Consider the following 19,997-nt stretch of genomic DNA (forward strand, 5'->3'; position numbering starts at 1 on the left):
ATGTTGTGGCTGAGTAGTTGTTAACACAGCAGGAGACGATATTTCCAATTTCAACAGGCAATTTATTTAATGAAAGAAAGTTTAACAGCAGAGCTATGGATCAGCAGACGGTCACCACAGTTGAAGAAAAAACACTCTGACTTCTCAATCCCTCTGCTTGTCCCATAAATCCCTTCTCAGCCCTGCCCCCCCATGACAGATATGATGACGTTACATATTATATCAGATATGACATGACGTACATTAAAATGACACATAGATTTAACATCGAAGAGAGATGCGATTGAGTGAGATGTGTGTGTGTATATGTATGTGTGTGAAAGAGAGAGTCAAGATTAGTGAGATGTGTGTGTGCATATGTGTGTGTATGAAAGAGAGAGTCAAGATTAGTGAGATGTGTGTGTGTATATGTGTGTGTATGAAAGAGAGAAAAGATTAGTGAGATGTGTGTGTGTATATGTGTGTGTATGAAAGAGAGAAAAGATTAGTGAGATGTGTGTGTGTATATGTGTGTGTATGAAAGAGAGAAAAGATTAGTGAGATGTGTGTGTGTATATGTGTGTGTATGAAAGAGAGAAAAGGACAAGATATGATGTATAAGATTAAAGCACACGATATGATGTACAAGATTAAAAGCACACGACGTGATGTACTGAAATGTCTATCTGCCTATCTCCAAGTTGTTTTAAGAACATCAGCCAGACCGTCTTTCAGTACTGCTTAGTTGACCCATATTAAACTAGTTCACTTCATATACACATTTTCCCCAACAATGTCACTGTTCAGTTTGAGGGAGGTGCCTTTGTAATCTGTCATCGTTTTGAGGCCCTGCCACATACCTCTAGAGTCAGCCTGTTCAAACTGAAGTTCAACTTTATCCCTATAACGCCGTTTTGCCTTTATTACTGCTCTCCTGACGTTGTATCTCGCCACCTTGTGGTCATTCATGTTGCCTGTCACAAGCCCGCCGTTGTAGGCTGAGGTGCGCACTTTCAGAGCCTCACGGACAGATTTATCTACCCAGGGCTTTTGATTTGGGTAAACTCTAATTGTGGTAGAGGGGATTGTTTCTTCTACCAGAGTACAGACAAAGTCAAGCACCGTTTCAGTGTATTCGTTAATATTGGCTGTGTTATCACATTTACATTTACATTTAGTCATTTAGCTCACGGAACACACTCCAGTCTGTGCATTCTAGTGCAGCCTGGAGTGTCTCCTCTGACGCCACAGTCCAACTCTTAACCTCTCGCGATACTACCGGCGCGTGCTTGAGACTTTGTTTGTACTTTGGCAAATACTTTGGTTAATACCTGGTCTCTGGTTAATACCTGGTCTCTGGTTAATACCTGGTCTCTGGTTAATACCTGGTCTCTGGTTAATACCTGGTATCTGGTTAATACCTGGTCTCTGGTTAATACCTGGTCTCTGGTTAATACCTGGTCTCTGGTTAATACAGGTCTCTGGTTAATACCTGGTCTCTGGTTAATACCTGGTCTCTGGTTAATACCTGGTATCTGGTTAATACCTGGTCTCTGGTTAATACCTGGTCTCTGGTTAATACCTGGTCTCTGGTTAATACAGGTCTCTGGTTAATACCTGGTATCTGGTTAATACCTGGTATCTGGTTAATACAGGTCTCTGGTTAACACCTGGTCTCTGGTTAATACCTGGTATCTTGTTAATACCTGGTATCTGGTTAATACCTGGTCTCTGGTTAATACCTGGTCTCTGGTTAATACCTGGTCTCTGGTTATATATCGCATAGCTCTGCTCAGCGTCATAGTGCAATACTCTTCATATCCAGTATTGAACTGAAATAAATTCTCACATGTACCTTTACTACCATCATCTGTCTGGCCACACCCCCATCCGCTACCTACATAAGCAGGGGTGTGGCCATACCATCAGCTCCTTCTTCAATTTTCACCACGTTGAGTGCCTGTTTACACCACTTTAAGTTTGTTGAATTGTTTTTGAAGAAAGTAGAAGATCAAGGAGCTACGTTGACAATATATCTTTGTTTTCTCTCTCACTATTTTCGAGAAAATACGGCGATAATGTCTTCGTCATTGGGGTGTCTGGAAGATGATGATCATTCTGACCTCCACCGGCATTTTCGTATTAGGGGTTCGCGTCGCTGGTCTAATCCCCACCTGCAGTCCTCCAAGCTGCAGCTGGACAGGTATTACCTTCGGTTCTGCAGCTGGACTGTGCAGGAGGCGTCGGCTGTTGTGAGAAGCTAGCTGCCTCTGGGTGAGTGATGATTTTGCTATGCGAGTGCCAGTTGTGTTGCTATGAGGGGGTTAGCTGCACAATTTACGAAAGCCGGCCCCAGACTAGTATCCTTTTTCTGCCTCTTAGACGGCAGAGGGAGGGTCCTGGTTTGAAGCCCACAGTAGTCTATCTAGTGGGCCGTGACCAAGATCTGTGGTTAAAACCTGGGATCTTGGACGAGCGGATTCTTCTCTGTCACGTGAAAGGCCCCATCTTTCAAGTTGAAAGTTACCCTAAACACGAGGAAAAGTGGGTTTGGTGCTTCGTTATCGGAAGCTCCATGCTCAAGTCGGCTGCAGCCCATGAGGGAATTGTGCCGACACCGCTGTATATCTGTTAATCACCGTTCTGGTAACTGTGTTAACTTCTTTTTCTCTTCTCTCTTAGGATGAAGAGGGAGTCAGACGGCGGCTGTCTGAAGTGTTGGCTTATTGTGTTCTCGTGTGCAGTTCGGTGATAGCTGCTTAGCTTGCGTGCTAGCTGGGTGAGCTAACTGTTAGCCAGTTAGCTGTTAGCTGCGGCGCTGGCTTGTTACGTTCACTAGGCCAGGAGCATTAGCTTGTTGCTACCAGTCGGCCTGAGTTGGCTGTTAGCTTATGCTACACCGTTGAACATTAGCCGTGAGAATAGCAGGCCATAACACTGACTACGACGTCATCTTTGACAGAGGATGTTAGTCGGCCCTACACCATGTTGCCCCGCCAGCGAGGACTTTCGTCAACATGGAGACCAGTGTTTGCAGTCCTCTCAGCCTGCGTTCATGGTGTAGGTAAGAGTCCTTCTGGACACTTAACGCCTCTTCCTTCCTTCCCTTCTAAATGTTTTGTAATAACGATGTTTTTTTCCAAAACGTATGTTGCTTGACTACATTGAGGATACGACATGTGTTGTGTGTGAATTGTCTTGTCGCTGGTATAGTTTCTCTCTACCTAGAAAATCAGCGTTGTTTTTTACGTGAGTAAAAATGAACTGGTTTGGTTGTGATGAGAACTTGTGTGTTCATGTAACGTTAGTTAACGTGGTTGAGCTCACAACTAGTTGGGTTAATAACCCTGCAAAGCTATGCTTAGTGACATATGATCGAGGGGTGAGTCCTTCTCTCAGCCTGTGATGACAATAAACAGGTAGCGTGTTCACATATTAACAGGGCGGTACCTGTTCAACCTAGTCGTATCAAGGGTAAGGTGGGGAGGGGTGATCCCCCCGGTTTCCCTGGGGCTCCCCCCCCCTCCTCTCAAACATGTTTTTGTTTACAATATATTGTTTCACTATGTTTGTGGGGATACGTTGTAATCCCTCAGCTTCTGCTGGGGTTGTGCTCCTGCTTGGGAAAATGATTTTTTCCTAGGGAAAAGATTGTTTTGGTCGCTATCATGTGGACTTAGCAAGGCCTGTGGCCTATACGCGCCTTGGTTGCTCATCATTGAAACAGCGTTTTTATGGGGCAACTGGGATGGAGTTTGTCTCTTCCAAACGCCAGTGTTGTCTGGACGAATTCTCGTTCATATCTGGGGGATGTTAACGGAATAGATCAAAGCATAGGTAGAGGGGTCTCACGCCCTTGGGGTGGGCCACCGAGCGCGGTACGAAAGGGACCGTCTGGGTGGCGCCCTCTATGATGTTTTGGATCGACACGCGTACCTACCCCCCTCCTAGGGTTGGGGATGTCGGTGTGATTAGGACACAGGACTGATTCTGGTTGCGCCGGTCCAGGTCAGTTAACCCGTTATATCTGCTGTTCTGGTACCCTGAGGGACTTGTGCTTTTTTCAGGGGGAAAAATGCCGGGTCGGCCCGAGTGTTGCAGGGTTTGACGTTATGGAGATGTTCGTGGTTGTGTTACTACGTATTACCCCTCACTGTTGCTTGGTCCATGTTGTGTTGTACCTTGCGCTGCGCTAAGGGGGCCTGGTCCTTCTCCATTATTTTCGCCCCTCTCTTCTCCTGCTTAAGCATGGCTGGGAGGGGGCTGTTGAGTGAATGAATGAATGAATGAATGAATGAATGAATGAATGAATGAATGAATGAATGAATGAATGAATGAATGAATGAATGAAAACTTTATTTAACAGATTGCAGAATGGGTACAATACAGTACGGCTCAATACACACAATTGTTAAGGGGATGCAGACCTGAGAAAGACGTTTGTCTTGTTTCCATCAGGGTCCCCCATTTTCAATAAAAAAATGTTGTATCCACTTTTTCTCCAATTTTCTATATTTTTCTCCCATCACAATTTCGTATCATCAAATTCAACCCTCCCCTGTCACGAACGCTGTTTCTTGCCTCCCACAAGCCGGCTGCAATGTGGACTAAGTCATACATAGCACAAGTCCCCTCCGGTACTTGAGGTAACAGCAGTCGCATCTTTTCACCTGCGCAGCTCGATCTCTCAGTGGCGAGGAGTAACGCGTGGGAGGCTCACGCTGCCCCCGACACTTCCTGATTCTACTGCGCAGGCGCACCAACCGACCTGTAGGAGTCGCTGTCCACAACGCCCGATCCCCACCCATCAGTTTCCCACCCCCTAATACGGCCAATGTGTATTAGTACGGACGACCAGCTAAACTGAAAGCAAATGTGGAGCGCTGGGCTCGAACTGACGAGCCCAGCGTCTCCAGCATTTTGTGGCGAGCGCCTTGCCCACTACGCCACGTAGCCGCCCTCCCATTTTCAATTCATATAGACATTTATGACATACACAACATACATGACATTTATGGCATAGGGACATATAGGTATTTAGTACTGATACATTTGTGACATAAACGGTATTCAAATATACAGTACTGTTACCCCTAGATCCTGACAGAGTATATACATATGATGGGGAGGGGACATTAGGAGGGGGTGGGTGGGTGGGAGAGAAATATACATACGGCGGGGAGGGAATATATACATGCGCTGGGGAGGAGACTGTCTATTAGGAGGTGGTGGGGGTTTTGGGCATTTACGGTGGCCAGTTTCGAATTGCAGCCTCCCGTAGGTGCTCTTTAAGAGCGGTTTTGAATGTGGGTAGGGATTCACGTTCCTTTACAGCTTTGGGTAGGGCGTTCCACATTGATGTGGCATAATTGCGAAACGTGTTTAGTCCCTTGTTTGAGCCGAATCTGGGTTTAACATGATTTGTTGAGCTTCCTCTGGTGTAGTGGTTGTGGTATTCACTGACCTTTGGGAAGTATTTTGACATGTACATGGGTACCTTAGTCGTATAGTGTATCTTGTAGACCAGGCCCATTGCAAGTTGCTGTACTCTGTCGTCTACTCTAAGCCATCCTAGGTTGTCAAAGTGGGCAGGGGTGAGGTGGGTTCTGGGGTTCAGGTCAAGTAGTAGTCTGACCAGTTTGTTTTGTGATGTTTGTAATTTTGTTTTAAGCGCCTTTGAGGTGCTTTGGTACCATGAGGTGCACGCATAGTCGTAGTACCCTTGAATGAGTGCTCCTGCCAGAGTCTTCAGGGTAATCTTGTTTACCAGAGAGGAGATCTGGTACAAGAATCTAGTTCGTTGGTTGACTTTTTTTATTACATTGGATGCCATTTTGTCACAGGAAAGATTTGCCTCTAGGATGGAACCCAGGTAGGTAATTTCGTCTTTCCTTGTGACAATATTGAGGTGATTCTTATGGAACTCCTCTGGCATCACCGGGCCCACTCCGAAATTGTTTCGTCGACCCGTAGGCCTGGGATAACCCCTTTTTGAAAACTGAAACACTAGTGTATACCCGCAGTTGTGTTTTGGAGTTTTTTCTTGAGGGGTTATAGGAACAACCACCTCATGTTTGAACCAAGGGGGTGGTTGGTTCCCTGGTGTGTTGGTAGCGGAGTCAACTCTCGGGGTAGGCCGCTTGAGTGTGCCCCTGCACGTTTCATGACGTCTGCCAATCGTGTCAGCCTTCTCTGCCCCGGCCCCTCTAGAGAGTCGGGGGGGTTTTGTGGAGGCTGTGACAATGCCAGCATATGCCCCTTCCGCCGGGGTGCTGTTTCAGCAGACCCCTTTGGTGCCTGTCTAGTCCGCAGTGCTCCAGGCTCCGGTCGAGTGCCTGTTGCCTGGATTGAGGGATCGACCTCTTTTGGGGGTCGTCTCCCCGGTGCGCTGCCTGCTCCCGCTGTGGGTGTAGCCTCTTGAGTGCTTCGAGTTTACAGCCATACCAACCTGAACGCGCCCGATCTCGTTCGATTTCGGAGGCTGTATAGGTTCAGGCCTAGGTTGTACTTGGATGGGTGACTGCCTGAGTATACCAGGTTCAGTGAGCTAGGCGGCGTGCTATAGGGGGTAAGGGCCTGCTCTTGAATGGGCCCTGTCCGAATACGCTGGCGATGTGGGGGGCGGTGTCACTAGTGACCGCCTGGTGAGGTCTCGATGCTGTGGTGTTGTTGGCCTCTCCAGGCCCCCTTTTTCCGGGGGGGTCTAGTCCCTTCTGGGTCTGGGTCCTCCTTCGCGCTCCGCTGCTATGGCCTTGCCACGGGGTTGGGCTTTGCTCTTGACCCTGTGATATTAGGGGTGGTAACGGGGGTTTGTTCCTTTCCGTTCGTTCCCTAGTGGCATGCGGGTTGTGCGTTTGTCTAGTCGTGGGTACGCCCCACGGTCTGCTCACCCTGTGCGTTGAGTTGCTGGAGTCTCCTCTTCGCGCAGTCGGACCCGATGCCCCCGACCTCCGCTAGGGGGGTTTGGGGGGCTCGGGTCCTCCCCGGTTCTGATGGTTGTGGGGGGCCTCAGTGGGTACATTTGTCGAGCTCAGCTCTGCTCAGCTCCTGTGTTGCACTATGACGCTGAGCAGAGCTATGCGATATATAACGTACGGTTATGTATATAACCATAGTTATATGAGCATAGTGACGCTCAGCGTCAGGACTCACTGAGGACCCCTTGATCTTGCCTTGTGGTGAAAGATTGGGAAGGAGCTGATGGTATGGCCATACCCCTGCTTATGTAGGTAGCGGATGGGGGTGTGGCCAGACAGATGATGGTAATAAAGGTACATGTGAGAATTTATTTCAGTTCAATACTGGATATGAAGAGTATTGCACTATGACGCTGAGCGTCACTATGCTCATATAACTATGGTTATATACATAACCGTACGTTAATACCTGGTCTCTGGTTAATACCTGGTCTCCGGTTAACACTTGGTCTCTGGTTAATACCTGGTCTCTGGTTAATACCTGGTATCTGGTTAATACCTGGTATCTGGTTAATACCTGGGCCCTCATTCATCAACGTGGCGTAGAAGATGTTCTATTTCCACACGTAAGCACAGAATTTAGAATCAGTGCATGCACAGAAATATTGGGATTCATCAACCGTGCGTACACAGGTCCTATGCTCCTCCGTGTTGATGAATACCTCTTTGTTCTACCGTCAATGCTCGTGCATGATTATCCATATATGGTCATGAAAGTGATGAAACACCCCCCATGGGATGTGAAATAATGGACTGACCCGAGCGGAACTCTGAGAAACTTCACGGAGATTGTTCACTGCTGTCGAACCAAGAAGACACAACGCGTGTTATGGGATAAATAAAAGGCGGACTTGTAAACGGTGATGTCAGATATCAACGGCTCCCTAAGACCATTGCTGCAATTCTGCCTGGACAGCTCAAAATACTAATAAAGGCCGTTCGTTGACCACTGTTTGGCGTTGGTTGTGTGTCATTATAACCGTGCTGTAATATGAATGCCTTTATTAGTTGTGTTCGATTGGCTATATGATTTTTAGAGGCATCTATTTTGTTGTCGGTATTACCGACAACAAAATAGATGCCTCTAAAAATCATATACTATTAGGTAGCCTATATGGATTACATATAATAGCAGCCATAGCCTACATTATGCAACAGTAACTTGCGCATACCAGTGTATGCGACGGACCAGTGTATACCTTATATCATATCATATTCATATAATAGTTTACTCTATCAGCATACCAGCATGTAATATGTTCTTTGTTAGAACTCAACTCGTTATTATTTTGCACATAGATTGCAGAAATACGGGAACGTTTTGATTTACATTAAAAGGCTTTGACATTGTAAAACTAAATACGTGGAATTCTGTAAGCATAATACAAGTCATATCACCCACACGATATGCTCTGTGTCCAGAGCATGTATGCTTTTCATTCATTTAAGACACATTATTGCAAGGGTTTTGTAATACACATACACCCTGGTGTCATTGCAATGCGTTTTTTTATTCTTTCTTATACAGTAAAAAGGGGGAAGAACACTATATCGTGGGTGTTCATATGACTTGTATTCTGCTTACAGCTTCGAAATTCCACTTGTTTCGTTTAACGTAAAGCCTTTTAAATATAATCAAACCGTTCCCGTGTTTCTGCGGTCTGTGCGCAAAATAATAACGAGTTGAGCTACGCGGAGCGCAGTCAGTCAGTACACCCCGTATATTCCGATAACGCTATATAAACCATGCTGCATTCATTCTGAGAGAAAGATCTATTATTCCAAATGCTATTTATAGGGTTTTGACCATAATTACACTACTGTTGCTATTTTACAATGAACTATAATGAATTACGGTTCATACAGAACATGCCAGTGTTGAAACTAATGCACAGAAGCTCATTTCCTTGTTGTAATAATATATTCTACCACTGGGCGTCAGCTAAGTGTGCTCCGAGCTGTGCGTACACATAAGCACGAAGTCAAGTTCAAGTTGAAATTGATGAATCCCACTCTTTGCTTAGAAATGGTCGTACGCACAGGTTAAGCACATATCTGTGCGTAAGACACGTTGATGAATGAGGGCCCTGGTCTCTGGTTAACACCTGGTATCTGGTTAATACCTGGTATCTGGTTAATACCTGGTCTCTGGTTAATACCTGGGCCCTCATTTATCAATAATGCGTAGAAAGTGTTCTATTTTTAATAACATTACAATTTAATTCAATACAATGCGTGCCTTCCTCCCGGTCACCAGCAACGACCTTCCTCCCGGTCACCAGCAACGAATGTATCAGCCAAATGGGCATCGCAACATTGACTGAGTGGAATCCCTTTCTATTCACATAACTGAATTTGTGATGGAGTTTTGACCGCTACATGGGTGGTACAGTAACAGTCTATTGCTCGATCCATCTCCAATATCACGATGGACCGTGCCGGTGGCCCAAGACCCGAGGGTGGAGAGGACTTGAATGTGCATGGGGATGGCATTTGTGCGTTTTGTTCCACGCTCCAATTTGGGTCCCAAATTGCGGTAGAAATCAAGGAGAATGTGTCTCGGGTAGCGGACTCTAGTTAATATTATGTTCTCTCTGCAAATAGACTGCTCCGCCTCTATCTGAAAACAGCTCCCCGTATCCGTAATATTCCGATAACCCTATAATGATAAACCATGCTGCATTCATTCGGAAAGAAAGACCTATTCCAAATGCTATTTTATTGTTTGACAATAATTACACTACTGTCACTATTTTACAATTAACTATAATGAATTACAGGTCATACAGAACACGTCAGTGTTAAAACTAATGCATGAAAGTCTGTCTCATGTTGCAGTCTTCATATTCTACCGCTGGGCACAATCTCAAGCACACATTCAAATTGATAAGTCCCACACTTTGCTTAGAAATGACCGTACGCACGGTTTACGCACATATCTGTGCGTACGCACCATTGATAAATGAGGGCCCAGGTCTCTGGCGTCTCAGTCTCACACTCTGGTTCTTCTCCACTTGCTCTCCTCAGTAGGACTCAGTGCAGCTCAGGGAAGGTGACCACACTGAAATGTCTGGGTAAGCAACCAAACCTCAATCAAAGATTCAACTGTATCGTGTGTGTGTGTGTGTGTATGATAAGATAAGACATTCCTTTATTGATCCCCTTGGGGAAATTCAGGCATCATAGCAGCATGGGGGAGGGGGAAGGGGAGGTACAGGTAGTAAAAAAGCAGTGTAAACAATATAACAAATCAATATAATTAACCCTGGACATGTGCATAATTATGGGCAATAAGGTGCGAGATGAGGGTACCCTCATACCCTCTCACTCTCAGTTATATTTGCCCTACAATAGATAGTTACAATATATAATCTAATAGTCCAATAATCTAAATCTAATCTAATATATAATCTGAAAGAAATGTGTGTGTGTGTATGTGTGTGTGTGTGCGTGTGAATGTATCTATGTGTGTATGCGCATGCATCTTTCTTAGCATTTGTGTGCATGTACATGTTTGTACGTGCAACTATACATACATTTGACTGTGTGTGTGTGTATGTGTGTGTGTGTGCGTGTCAGAGTGTGGCTCCAGGCCTCAGTATCGTACCCGTATCGTCGGGGGCAACGTGTCCGGTCCAGGCCAGTTCCCCTGGCAGGTCAGCCTCCACTTCCAGAGTGAACACATCTGTGGAGGGTCCATCGTGGCCTCACGCTGGATACTCACTGCTGCACACTGTGTTTTTGGGTGAGAGACGCACATACACACATAGATGCACATGAACACACACACACAAATACAGGCCCATGTGCACACATAAAGAGGGCTGATATATACAGTATGTAGAGAGATAGAAAGAGATAGTCTCCTGATTGAAAATCATCATGTTCACATACATGTGAAGCATGCCACATTTTAGTGTGGTTGCACACACACACAAGTTAATATTTCACTATTTGCTCTACGTGTCCGTCAGGTTTGCAAACCCTACCCAATGGGCCATACATGTTGGGCTCACAGAGCAGCCGGTGAACGGGGCCCTGGCTCTATCTGTGGAGAAGATCATCTACCATGACAGGTACCGACCCAAAGCACTGGACTACGACATCGCCCTGATGAAACTGGTGGAGCCGCTCACTTTCAACGGTACGCGTCCAATAAGGACAACTCTCCTTGTCATAGCTGCAACCTGCCATGCCTCAGTCTCTCTACCTCACCATGCCTCTCTCTACCTCACCATACCTCCTCTTCCACACCCCTCTTCACCTCACTCACCTTGCCCTCTTCTGCTCACTAACGACAAGGGAACAGGGTGGAATTGCTATATAACAACAATTTAGAAACTGTAGACCATTATTCATAATATTCTCATGACATGTTATATACTTCCTGCAAATATGGCATGTCTTTATTTTTTTTTATCAAATTCTTTTCAATTTCTTTTTTATAACAGACATCACAGACAACATTGACATCAACAATAATAATAATAATGACAAGACAATACATTTAAATTACAACAGACTTAAAATGAGTAACAATAATAGCAAAAAATTATGGCATCCCTTGGGGTACCTTATTATCCACCTCACTTAGGCAATATTGTAGAACACAGTTATAGGTTATCCATCTGATAATTCAGTCTATGGGTAGAAGTTCTCTCTACCTCGTTGGTAGCGTTGGAGATTTATAATAATAATAATAATAATAATAATAATAATAATAATGGATTGGATTTATATAGCGCTCTTCTCTGACTCAAGAGCGCTTCACAGAGTCCATTATTCATTCATACACAGTCATACCGGTGGTGGTAAGATACAATTGCAGCCAGAGCTGCCCTGAGGCAGACTCACGGAAGCGTGGCAAATAATCATCGCCTACGGCCCCTCCGACCACCACCAACATTCATTCACATGCATACGAGGCAAGTAGGTTAAGTGTCTTGCCCAAGGACACAACGGCAATGGGATGGACATGGGCTTGAGCGAGATTCGAACCACCAACCCTTCGATCATTGGACATCCCGCTCTACCCCTGAGCCATAGCCGCCCCACAATTTGTTATCAATAGCTTGCTATTGATTATTTGAGGTCAATTATTGTGAAAAAAGGGGATAAACAAAAAAATCTAAGGTAGGGGAGAAAGAATAAAAACACAATAACCCATTGAGATGAACCCACCCACCGCCCACCCCCCAGAAGTATCCCCCCCCCCCCCCCCCACCCCAAAAAAAGGCATGAAGACATAAACACTCGCTCGCTCTCCCCATGCCCCCCTCCCCCATCACAGGACCTTAACATGAGTTACATACAGAATACAGTATTCAGTAATCGAGAGCTATACACGCTCTTTTAGCTTTGCAGCAGCAGCCATCCAGATAGCAATATTAGACTCATTGACCCCTATAACACGTGCCGTGGATATCTCCAAGTAGATCACATCGAGGTAAGTGAGGATCCACAAGAATAAGTCTTTTCACATGTGTAGTAGTCGGTAATTGAGACACGTCATTCAGGAGCAATACAGAGGGAGAAACAGGTATGGTTAGAGAGAAAATATCTGAAAGCTGAGAGGTAACATTTTTCCAAAAAAGCTCAACTGGAGGGCATTCCCAGTACATATGATATGGCACGTCTTTAACACAGATCATTGGCCACGGTTGTGACGATCACCTGATTACAATCATCTGTCAACGTCGACCAAGAAGTCTGTGATGACGATAACTATGAATTGTTTCAACTAAGATGTTATGTTTCGTCACTCAGATGCTGCTAAAATGTACAATAATGCTGTATATACTGTATATATATATACTTACCTTAGATATATATCTATACACATAATTATGTCTGTATATACCTGCATATAATTATTTTACATATCTGTAGATTACTTACTTACTTACTTATCCCCATTATGCCGGCTGGCGCATAGGGCAGCAACACAGTTTCTCCACTTGCATCTGTCTTTGGCCATCTTCTCTATGGTCCCCCAGCTGTAGACACTATATCTATATCTGTACATATTCCTTACCTACTCTTACTAATTATGCTGCTGGCCAGTATGACTTACTACCATAGTGTCTTTATACCTGTATCACTGTACATAATAATACTATAACACTGTACATACATCTGCACTATTACTCAGTAGTTCTTATTTATATATTTTATACCCAGTTTAATCACCTGTACATTGTATATTACTATTCCACTTTACTGTTACATTTGCACTCTGGTTAGATGCCAAACTTATTTTTGTTGTACTGTACTTATACTGTATAATGACAATAAATTTGATTCTAATATTATCTAATCTATTTAATTGAAATCCTTTTCTATAGGTTTTGTGGAACCTATCTGTCTGCCTAACTTTGGGGAGGACTTTGTGGAGGGGACCATGTGCTGGATCTCAGGATGGGGCGCAACGGAGGATGGAGGCGAGTCTGAGATATAAGAGAATGTTGTAATTGACCCATCTCAAACCCTGCCCTCTTTTCTTGATCCTCCAATCACGACTATCGCTTGCCTCGGAAAGCGGACCGTTGTGATTGGAGGATCAAGGGAAGAGGGCGGGGTTTGAGATAGGTCCATTGGAACAGGCAAGGGGGGGGGGGGGGGGGACATGACATGGGTTCAAATAGAAAATGTACTGTGTCATCAGCATAGTGTTAGATCTGCAGAATATACTACATACGAATAAGTATCAAACCACATATTCCTAGTGTTTTTGTTGTTTTTAAACTGTGGGTGTAACAGGAACTTACAGAGTAAATACAGCTCCTATTGGGTCAAGGCCTGGATTCTTTTCACAAGTATTCTGTTGCTATTCCGTTCCCAGGGCAACAGCTTTGGTCCAACAGTTTATTCCTGTCAGCAACTGAATTAACGTTGCAACAGGAAATAAAAAGGGGGCCCCATTTAGAATGTGTATGATGTCGGGCGGTCAGGTGGCGTAGCGGAGATTGCGTTCGTCACCAAACGCCAGAGACGCTGGATTCGCCTGTTCGAATCCAGCTCACAGCTCCGGCGTTGTCACCAGCTTGGCTGGCCGTTCACACTAATACAATTGGCAGTATTAGAGGGTGGGAAAGCTGGCGGGGTGGGTCCGGGTCGTTGTAAACAGCGACTCCTACAGTTCGGTCGGGGCGCCTGCTCAGCGCGGATAGGATCTAAGGGGGGTAGTGTGATCCTTCCACACGTCACACCCTCTCAGTGAGAGTCCGCGCTGCCAGGTGAAAAGAAGCGGTTGATTGGCTAGACGTGTATCGGAGGAAGCACGTGATAGCCTCCACTCTCCCAGACCGACTGTGGGGGGTAAGTGCGCAGCGACCAGGAAGGGGATTGGGAATTGGCATAACGACTAACATTGGGATGGGAGAAAATCAGAGGAAAAAGGAGGAGGAAAAAGATTAAAAAAAAAAATAAAAAAAAAATTATGATGTCAAGTACATTTTTTTAATAAAATACGTCTATAGGCCTCCATAAATGGCACCGCCTGAGTGTGGTCTGCTGTGTACCGTCCCAGGTGAGGCCAGCGTGTCTCTGCACTCAGCCCGGGTTCCCCTCATCTCCACCAAGGCCTGCAGCCAGCCAGGCGTCTACCAGGGACACATCTCCCCATGGATGATCTGCGCTGGATACCTTGAGGGAGGAACAGACTCCTGTCAGGTACAGTTGGGGAGGCTGATTGAGGTGCGTGTGTGTAACGGAGGTAAGTAATATCCAGTCACGATAAACGCGTGTGTTGCGAAGTGACTGTGGCAGTAAGCGGGCTGCGAGTTAAACTCACTCCCCCATAACAGGGTTAATAGACACATAGATACGGTACCCAGGGGTGAATTCACCTCTTAGTGCAGCGGTCTATGTCGTCGCCCACGGCGTGGGAGACCCGTGTTCGAATCTCCCTTCGGGGCATCGACAAATTACACAACGCAAGAGGAGTACCATATGATCGGTCACACTGGTGCCGTATGAACCGGATGTCCTGAGGTGGCGTGAGTTTAGGGATGCGAGTGTAACGGAGGTCCGTGAGTAATATCCAGTCACGATAAACGCGTGTGTTGCGAAGTGACTGTGGCAGTAAGCGGGCTGCGAGTTAGTTTCAAGTTTCTTTAATAGTTGTCATACAGAAGTACAGAATACTTTTGTACAAAATGCTTCTTACTGTTGCGCTCCAGAGACTGTGCATGACAAGATAAGTATGAAATAAAAACATAGTAAAAATTAGAAGTAAAAAAAGAGGTCAGTGTTCAGTTTTGACATATGTACAATGTTCGTAGACGTAGTTACCATACAATATACAATACTGTGCAGTGTACTAATATACAATACAATATAGTGCAAGGCATAAATGGACGAGGTGCAGTTTAGGTACAATTCACAGTAGGTGTACGAGTTGTAGTGCAAATCCTTTATCAATAAATATAAAGTGTAAGTGTGTTTGTGTGATCTAAAGTGTGGAGAGTGGGTGCTGCAGTGTGTTGTTTGTTTGAGTGAGTGTGTGCGTGTGGGTGTGTGTGCTGTGTGCATTTGATGGTTGTTGCATAGTGATTATTGTTCGTTTAGCGATTATTTTCGTTTAGCAGCCTGATGGCCTGGGGATAGAAGCTCCTTCTGAGTCTTTCTGTGCTCGCCATAAGACTCCGGTATCGCTTGCCTGACGGCAGCAGTTCAAAGAGGCAGTTAAACTCACTTCCCCATAACAGGGTTAATAGACACATAGATACGGTACCCAGGGGTGAATTCACCTCTTAGTGCAGCGGTCTATGTTGTCGCCCACGGCGTGGGAGACCCGTGTTCGACTCTCCCTCTGGGCATCGACAAATCGCACAACGCAAGAGGAGTACCATACGATCGGTCACATGTGCATGCGAGTATATGTGTGTGTGTGCATGCGAGTATACATGTGTGTGCATGCGAGTATATGTGTGCATTATGTGTGTACATGCGAGTATACATATGTGTGTGTGTGTGCATGTACATGTGAGTATATGTGTGTAGGCATGTGAGTATTGTTGTGGAAAAAACATGAGTATGTGTGTGAGCAGGTGTGTACATGTGAGTATATATGTGTACATGTGAGTGTATGTGTGTGTGCATGTGAGTATAATGCGAGTGTGTGTGAGTATATATGAGTGTGTGTACATGTGAGTAATAGTATATATATGCGTGTGTAACTGTGTATGTGTGAGCATATGTGTGTGTACTGTACATGTGAGTATGTGTATGCGAGTATGTGAGCATGCGAGTATGTGTGTGAATGTGAGTATGTGTGTGCATGTGAGTATATGTGTGTGTGCATGCAAGTATATGTGTGAGCATGTGAGTATGTATGTGTGTGTACATGTGTGTATATGTGTGTGAGTATTATGCGAGTGTGTGTAAGTATGTGTGTGTGTACATGTGAGTGTATATTATGTGCGTGTGTGTGTACATGCGAGTGTATATTATGTGTGTGAGTATACATGTGTTTTGCTCCTCAGGGGGACAGTGGAGGTCCTCTGGCCTGCGAGGACTCGTCTGTCTGGAAGCTGGTCGGGGCCACCAGCTGGGGAATGGGCTGCGCTGAGAGGAACAAGCCTGGAGTCTACACCCGCATCACACAGTCGCTCAACTGGATCCACCAACAGATGGAGGTCAGTGGCATGTGGCAGCGTGCGGTGGTGCATATTGTACCACTTGGGATGAAAGGCAACAATCCCCTTTGTAACCGCTACTTACTAAGCTCATTCCCCATCCTGACCGGTAACATCACCTCACACGACCACAGCAGACTGCAGAGAGTGGCTCGCACACACTCACTTTAAACATTCACCTTAAACTCACTTTAGACACTTTTAAAACATTACACCATATTTTTTTATCCATTTATTCCTACAGATTTGCACTACCTCTTCTACCAAATTTTAGCATTTCTTAGATTTTAGTTTTGTATATTGTAGTGTTGGTCTTTACTCTTAACTGTATGAAACACAATCTCAGGAGGGTCATGCAGAATCAAGCATGTCACTATAATGTACGTCATGTACCTTATATGCGACAAATAAAAACAAAACTCGAAACCATGTTAACTTTAAACTACAGAGACGAGGTCATGGAAAACATCAGGTCATCTGTCCACCATTTCCTCTTTAAATGTGAACAAATCAGTCACTGTCTGGACCCGTGGACCTGCTGTTGCTGCACTGATCTTGTGGCTTTAGACTGACTGACAGCTGTGTCTCAGTGTCACGCCTCCCCTCCTCCCAGATCGACAAGCAGCTGCTGGCAGGGTAATCTAAGGCTGGGGTTACACAAGCAACTTTTACATGCAACATAGTTGCCTGAATGGCAGAGTATATATAACACCCCATGTAACTTAACAAGAAACTTTGTAACTTCATAGTGACATCACCTAGAACTAAACTGTAATATGTAGTGGTTCTCAAAGTTGGGTCCTGGAGCCACCGGGTCTCAAGCTAATTAGTTTATTTTCACTATTTCATTGTAAGACGGGATGAGGTATAAGAATCATTATATTTGAATATTTTCATTCTCCGCCGTTATCTACCCACCTATAGATGAATGAATGAAGTTTATTGCGAGCCATTTAGCATGTACAAAAAAACACACAAATCAAATTACAAGTTGGCCGAAAAGGTTAGGGCTGAAGCTACAAGCTAACCCAGTGAACCATCTTAAATGTATCGTTGATCTTCGTCATCAACCAAAAACAATTATAATCATTAACAATCAGCAATAAAAAAATTGAACAATTGATCTAATCAATTTTATTCAAAAACACATGGTTAACCATCCAGGGCATACTTTCAAGAATACGTTGTTTGTACTTCCTTTTAAAATTAGCAGTATTTTTACTTTCTTTTAACTGCTCTGGTAGACTATTCCACAACTTCACCCCACAGACAGATATGCACATGAATTTTATAGTGGTGTGTACATTCGGCTGTTTTAAGTTAAGTCTCCCTCTTAATTTATATCCCCCTTCTCCATCTACGAAAATCTTTTGGATGTTGCCTGGTAGTAAATTATGTCTTGCTTTATACACCATTTGTGCAGTTTTAAATTCCACTAAATCCCAAAATGTCAGTGTCTGTGATTTAAAAAATAGTCCATTGGTGTGTTCATAATATCCTAGATACTTTATTAACTCTTTCAGTGCCACTCACAAGATTTCTCGTGTTTTTTTTATAGGTGGTTGCTAGCCACTCACGAGATTTCTCGTTTTTTTTTTTTTTTTTTTGCGATCTGAAAAATTATTGCATCACCCGAGCCTACCCGAGTATAGCCGAGGGGCGCCGACGATCACTGTGGAAAAAAGCGCCCCCTGTCGTCTCCCAGATGACATAAGTGATTTTGGAATGGACTCAATGAAAATGAATGGGGAAAAAAATCCGGTACTCCACATTTTCCAGTTCACTGATCCAGCCGGGGTTACCACAGTTCATTCTGGAGCCTCAGATCCCCGCGGATCATAGAGATCTACTGTGTCGCGTTGGATCCATACACTTATCGATTTTTTCGAATGGTGATCAGGAATTGGAATATACCAGTTGGATACCATCTGGTGTCAGGTAAGGACTCTGTGTTATCAGTGGTAGGATAATCGGAGTAAGTTTGATGAAGTTATAAGCTGTTTTGTGAAATGTCTTCTTTCGGTTTCATTGTAAAAGTCCGAGAGGAAATCAACGGAGCGATTATCCGTGCGCGGCCGTAATGTGCTTGCGTGCACGTATAATATTGATCATCTAGCGTTTATTTGAAAACGATTCATAAAAAGGCCGACGAATATCAACGTTGTGGAATATTCCACTAAAAGACGATTTTCATAGAATGCTCCAGAATGAGCTGTTTTTTATATCAAAACGGGGGCTTTTCTAACTGCTCTGAAACGGAAACGACGCGATAAAAAAAGAATCTGCCTTCACAGCACTGACTGGAAAATAGTATTTGATAATGCGATGGGCAGATTAGACACATAGCCATAATTTAAAACATAGATTAGGCGATATTAACGTTAACATTGGCGCGGATGGTGGCATTCAAGCGGTAAAACGGAAAACCAGGCATGGCATTGAAAGAGTTAATGGAATTACTATAGATGGTCATGCAAATCTATATATGCTGCTAATTACATCCATGCATAAAGTGTTTCAGATGAGAGGGTCATTTAGGAACCCCCTAAAAACACCTCAGACATCTACCAGTCCACCAACCAGGAGTATTGTCTATCCATTTCTTGAGTTGATAAGAGACAAGGATACAGAATAAGAGTGAGACTGATAGATTTGATCACAAACCAGCAGGTTCTGAACAGCCCTAAAAAAGGCACCCAGCGGCCAGCACCCAGAGCATCTCTATTAAACCCGTTTTGTTTGTCTTTCAGAGGGAAGAAGCATTGAATCCCTCATCAATCAGCACAGACAACTGAATCACCTGTACTACTGGTTTACTGGGTTGTGGGTTTTTGTAAGACATGCCTGGTGATTGGTGGGAAGTGGACGGCCTGATGCTGGAGTCTGGAGCACATAGAGGCCTACCAGTCAAAATAAAAGGCCATCACACCCACTCTGCAAGAGATACGTTTCTACATTCTGACAAAAGGAGAACTTATGAGAGGAGTTGAACCTCCGTGAAGCGGCAGCATGGAATCACATGGAACACACAGAGCTGAGAAAGACGACGACAACAGAAGAAGTTAGGCATCATTTATTCCAAAATAGAAAGCTCTAAGGCAAAACAGACGAGAAAAAAAGTGAACAACAGTTCATAAAAAGCGAGACGGAGAGGATGCGAGTGGAGAAACAGAGAGCACAGCAGAGGGCCCACCCAGAGTCACGACACCTCCAGGCCACCGGGGGGGGGGGGGGCGTTTCAATTCCCGTCATTAACCATTCCATTCAACAGGTTGAATTTATACAAGACAAAGGAGGAAATAAACGAGATTGTAACTATTCACAGACAATTCGTGTACAGTACAATATTACAGGTATATTCCAACGAGAGGCACACCCCGACTTGTGCAGCAATATCAACAAA

At 44.6% G+C, this 19,997-nt stretch overlaps 1 protein-coding gene across 1 annotated transcript in view; it reads left to right on the forward strand.

Annotated features, from left to right (window-relative positions):
* The window catches only part of tmprss3a (transmembrane serine protease 3a), a gene marked incomplete at its 5' end in the record, with an annotated part of 104,221 nt that extends 84,823 nt beyond the window's left edge, over positions 1 to 19,398 (forward strand). The window contains 7 exons of the mRNA XM_084314027.1: positions 9,984 to 10,030; positions 10,536 to 10,701; positions 10,931 to 11,100; positions 13,301 to 13,396; positions 14,485 to 14,627; positions 16,442 to 16,594; positions 19,345 to 19,398. Coding sequence (XP_084170153.1) covers positions 9,984 to 10,030; positions 10,536 to 10,701; positions 10,931 to 11,100; positions 13,301 to 13,396; positions 14,485 to 14,627; positions 16,442 to 16,594; positions 19,345 to 19,389 — 820 coding nt within the window. The 3' untranslated portion in view covers positions 19,390 to 19,398. The remainder of the gene's footprint in view (positions 1 to 9,983; positions 10,031 to 10,535; positions 10,702 to 10,930; positions 11,101 to 13,300; positions 13,397 to 14,484; positions 14,628 to 16,441; positions 16,595 to 19,344) is intronic.
* Positions 19,399 to 19,997: the final 599 nt, after the last annotated feature.

Source organism: Notolepis coatsorum, assembly GCF_963971535.1.
Source record: "Notolepis coatsorum genome assembly, chromosome: 5".
Classification (NCBI taxonomy): domain Eukaryota; kingdom Metazoa; phylum Chordata; class Actinopteri; order Aulopiformes; family Paralepididae; genus Notolepis; species Notolepis coatsorum.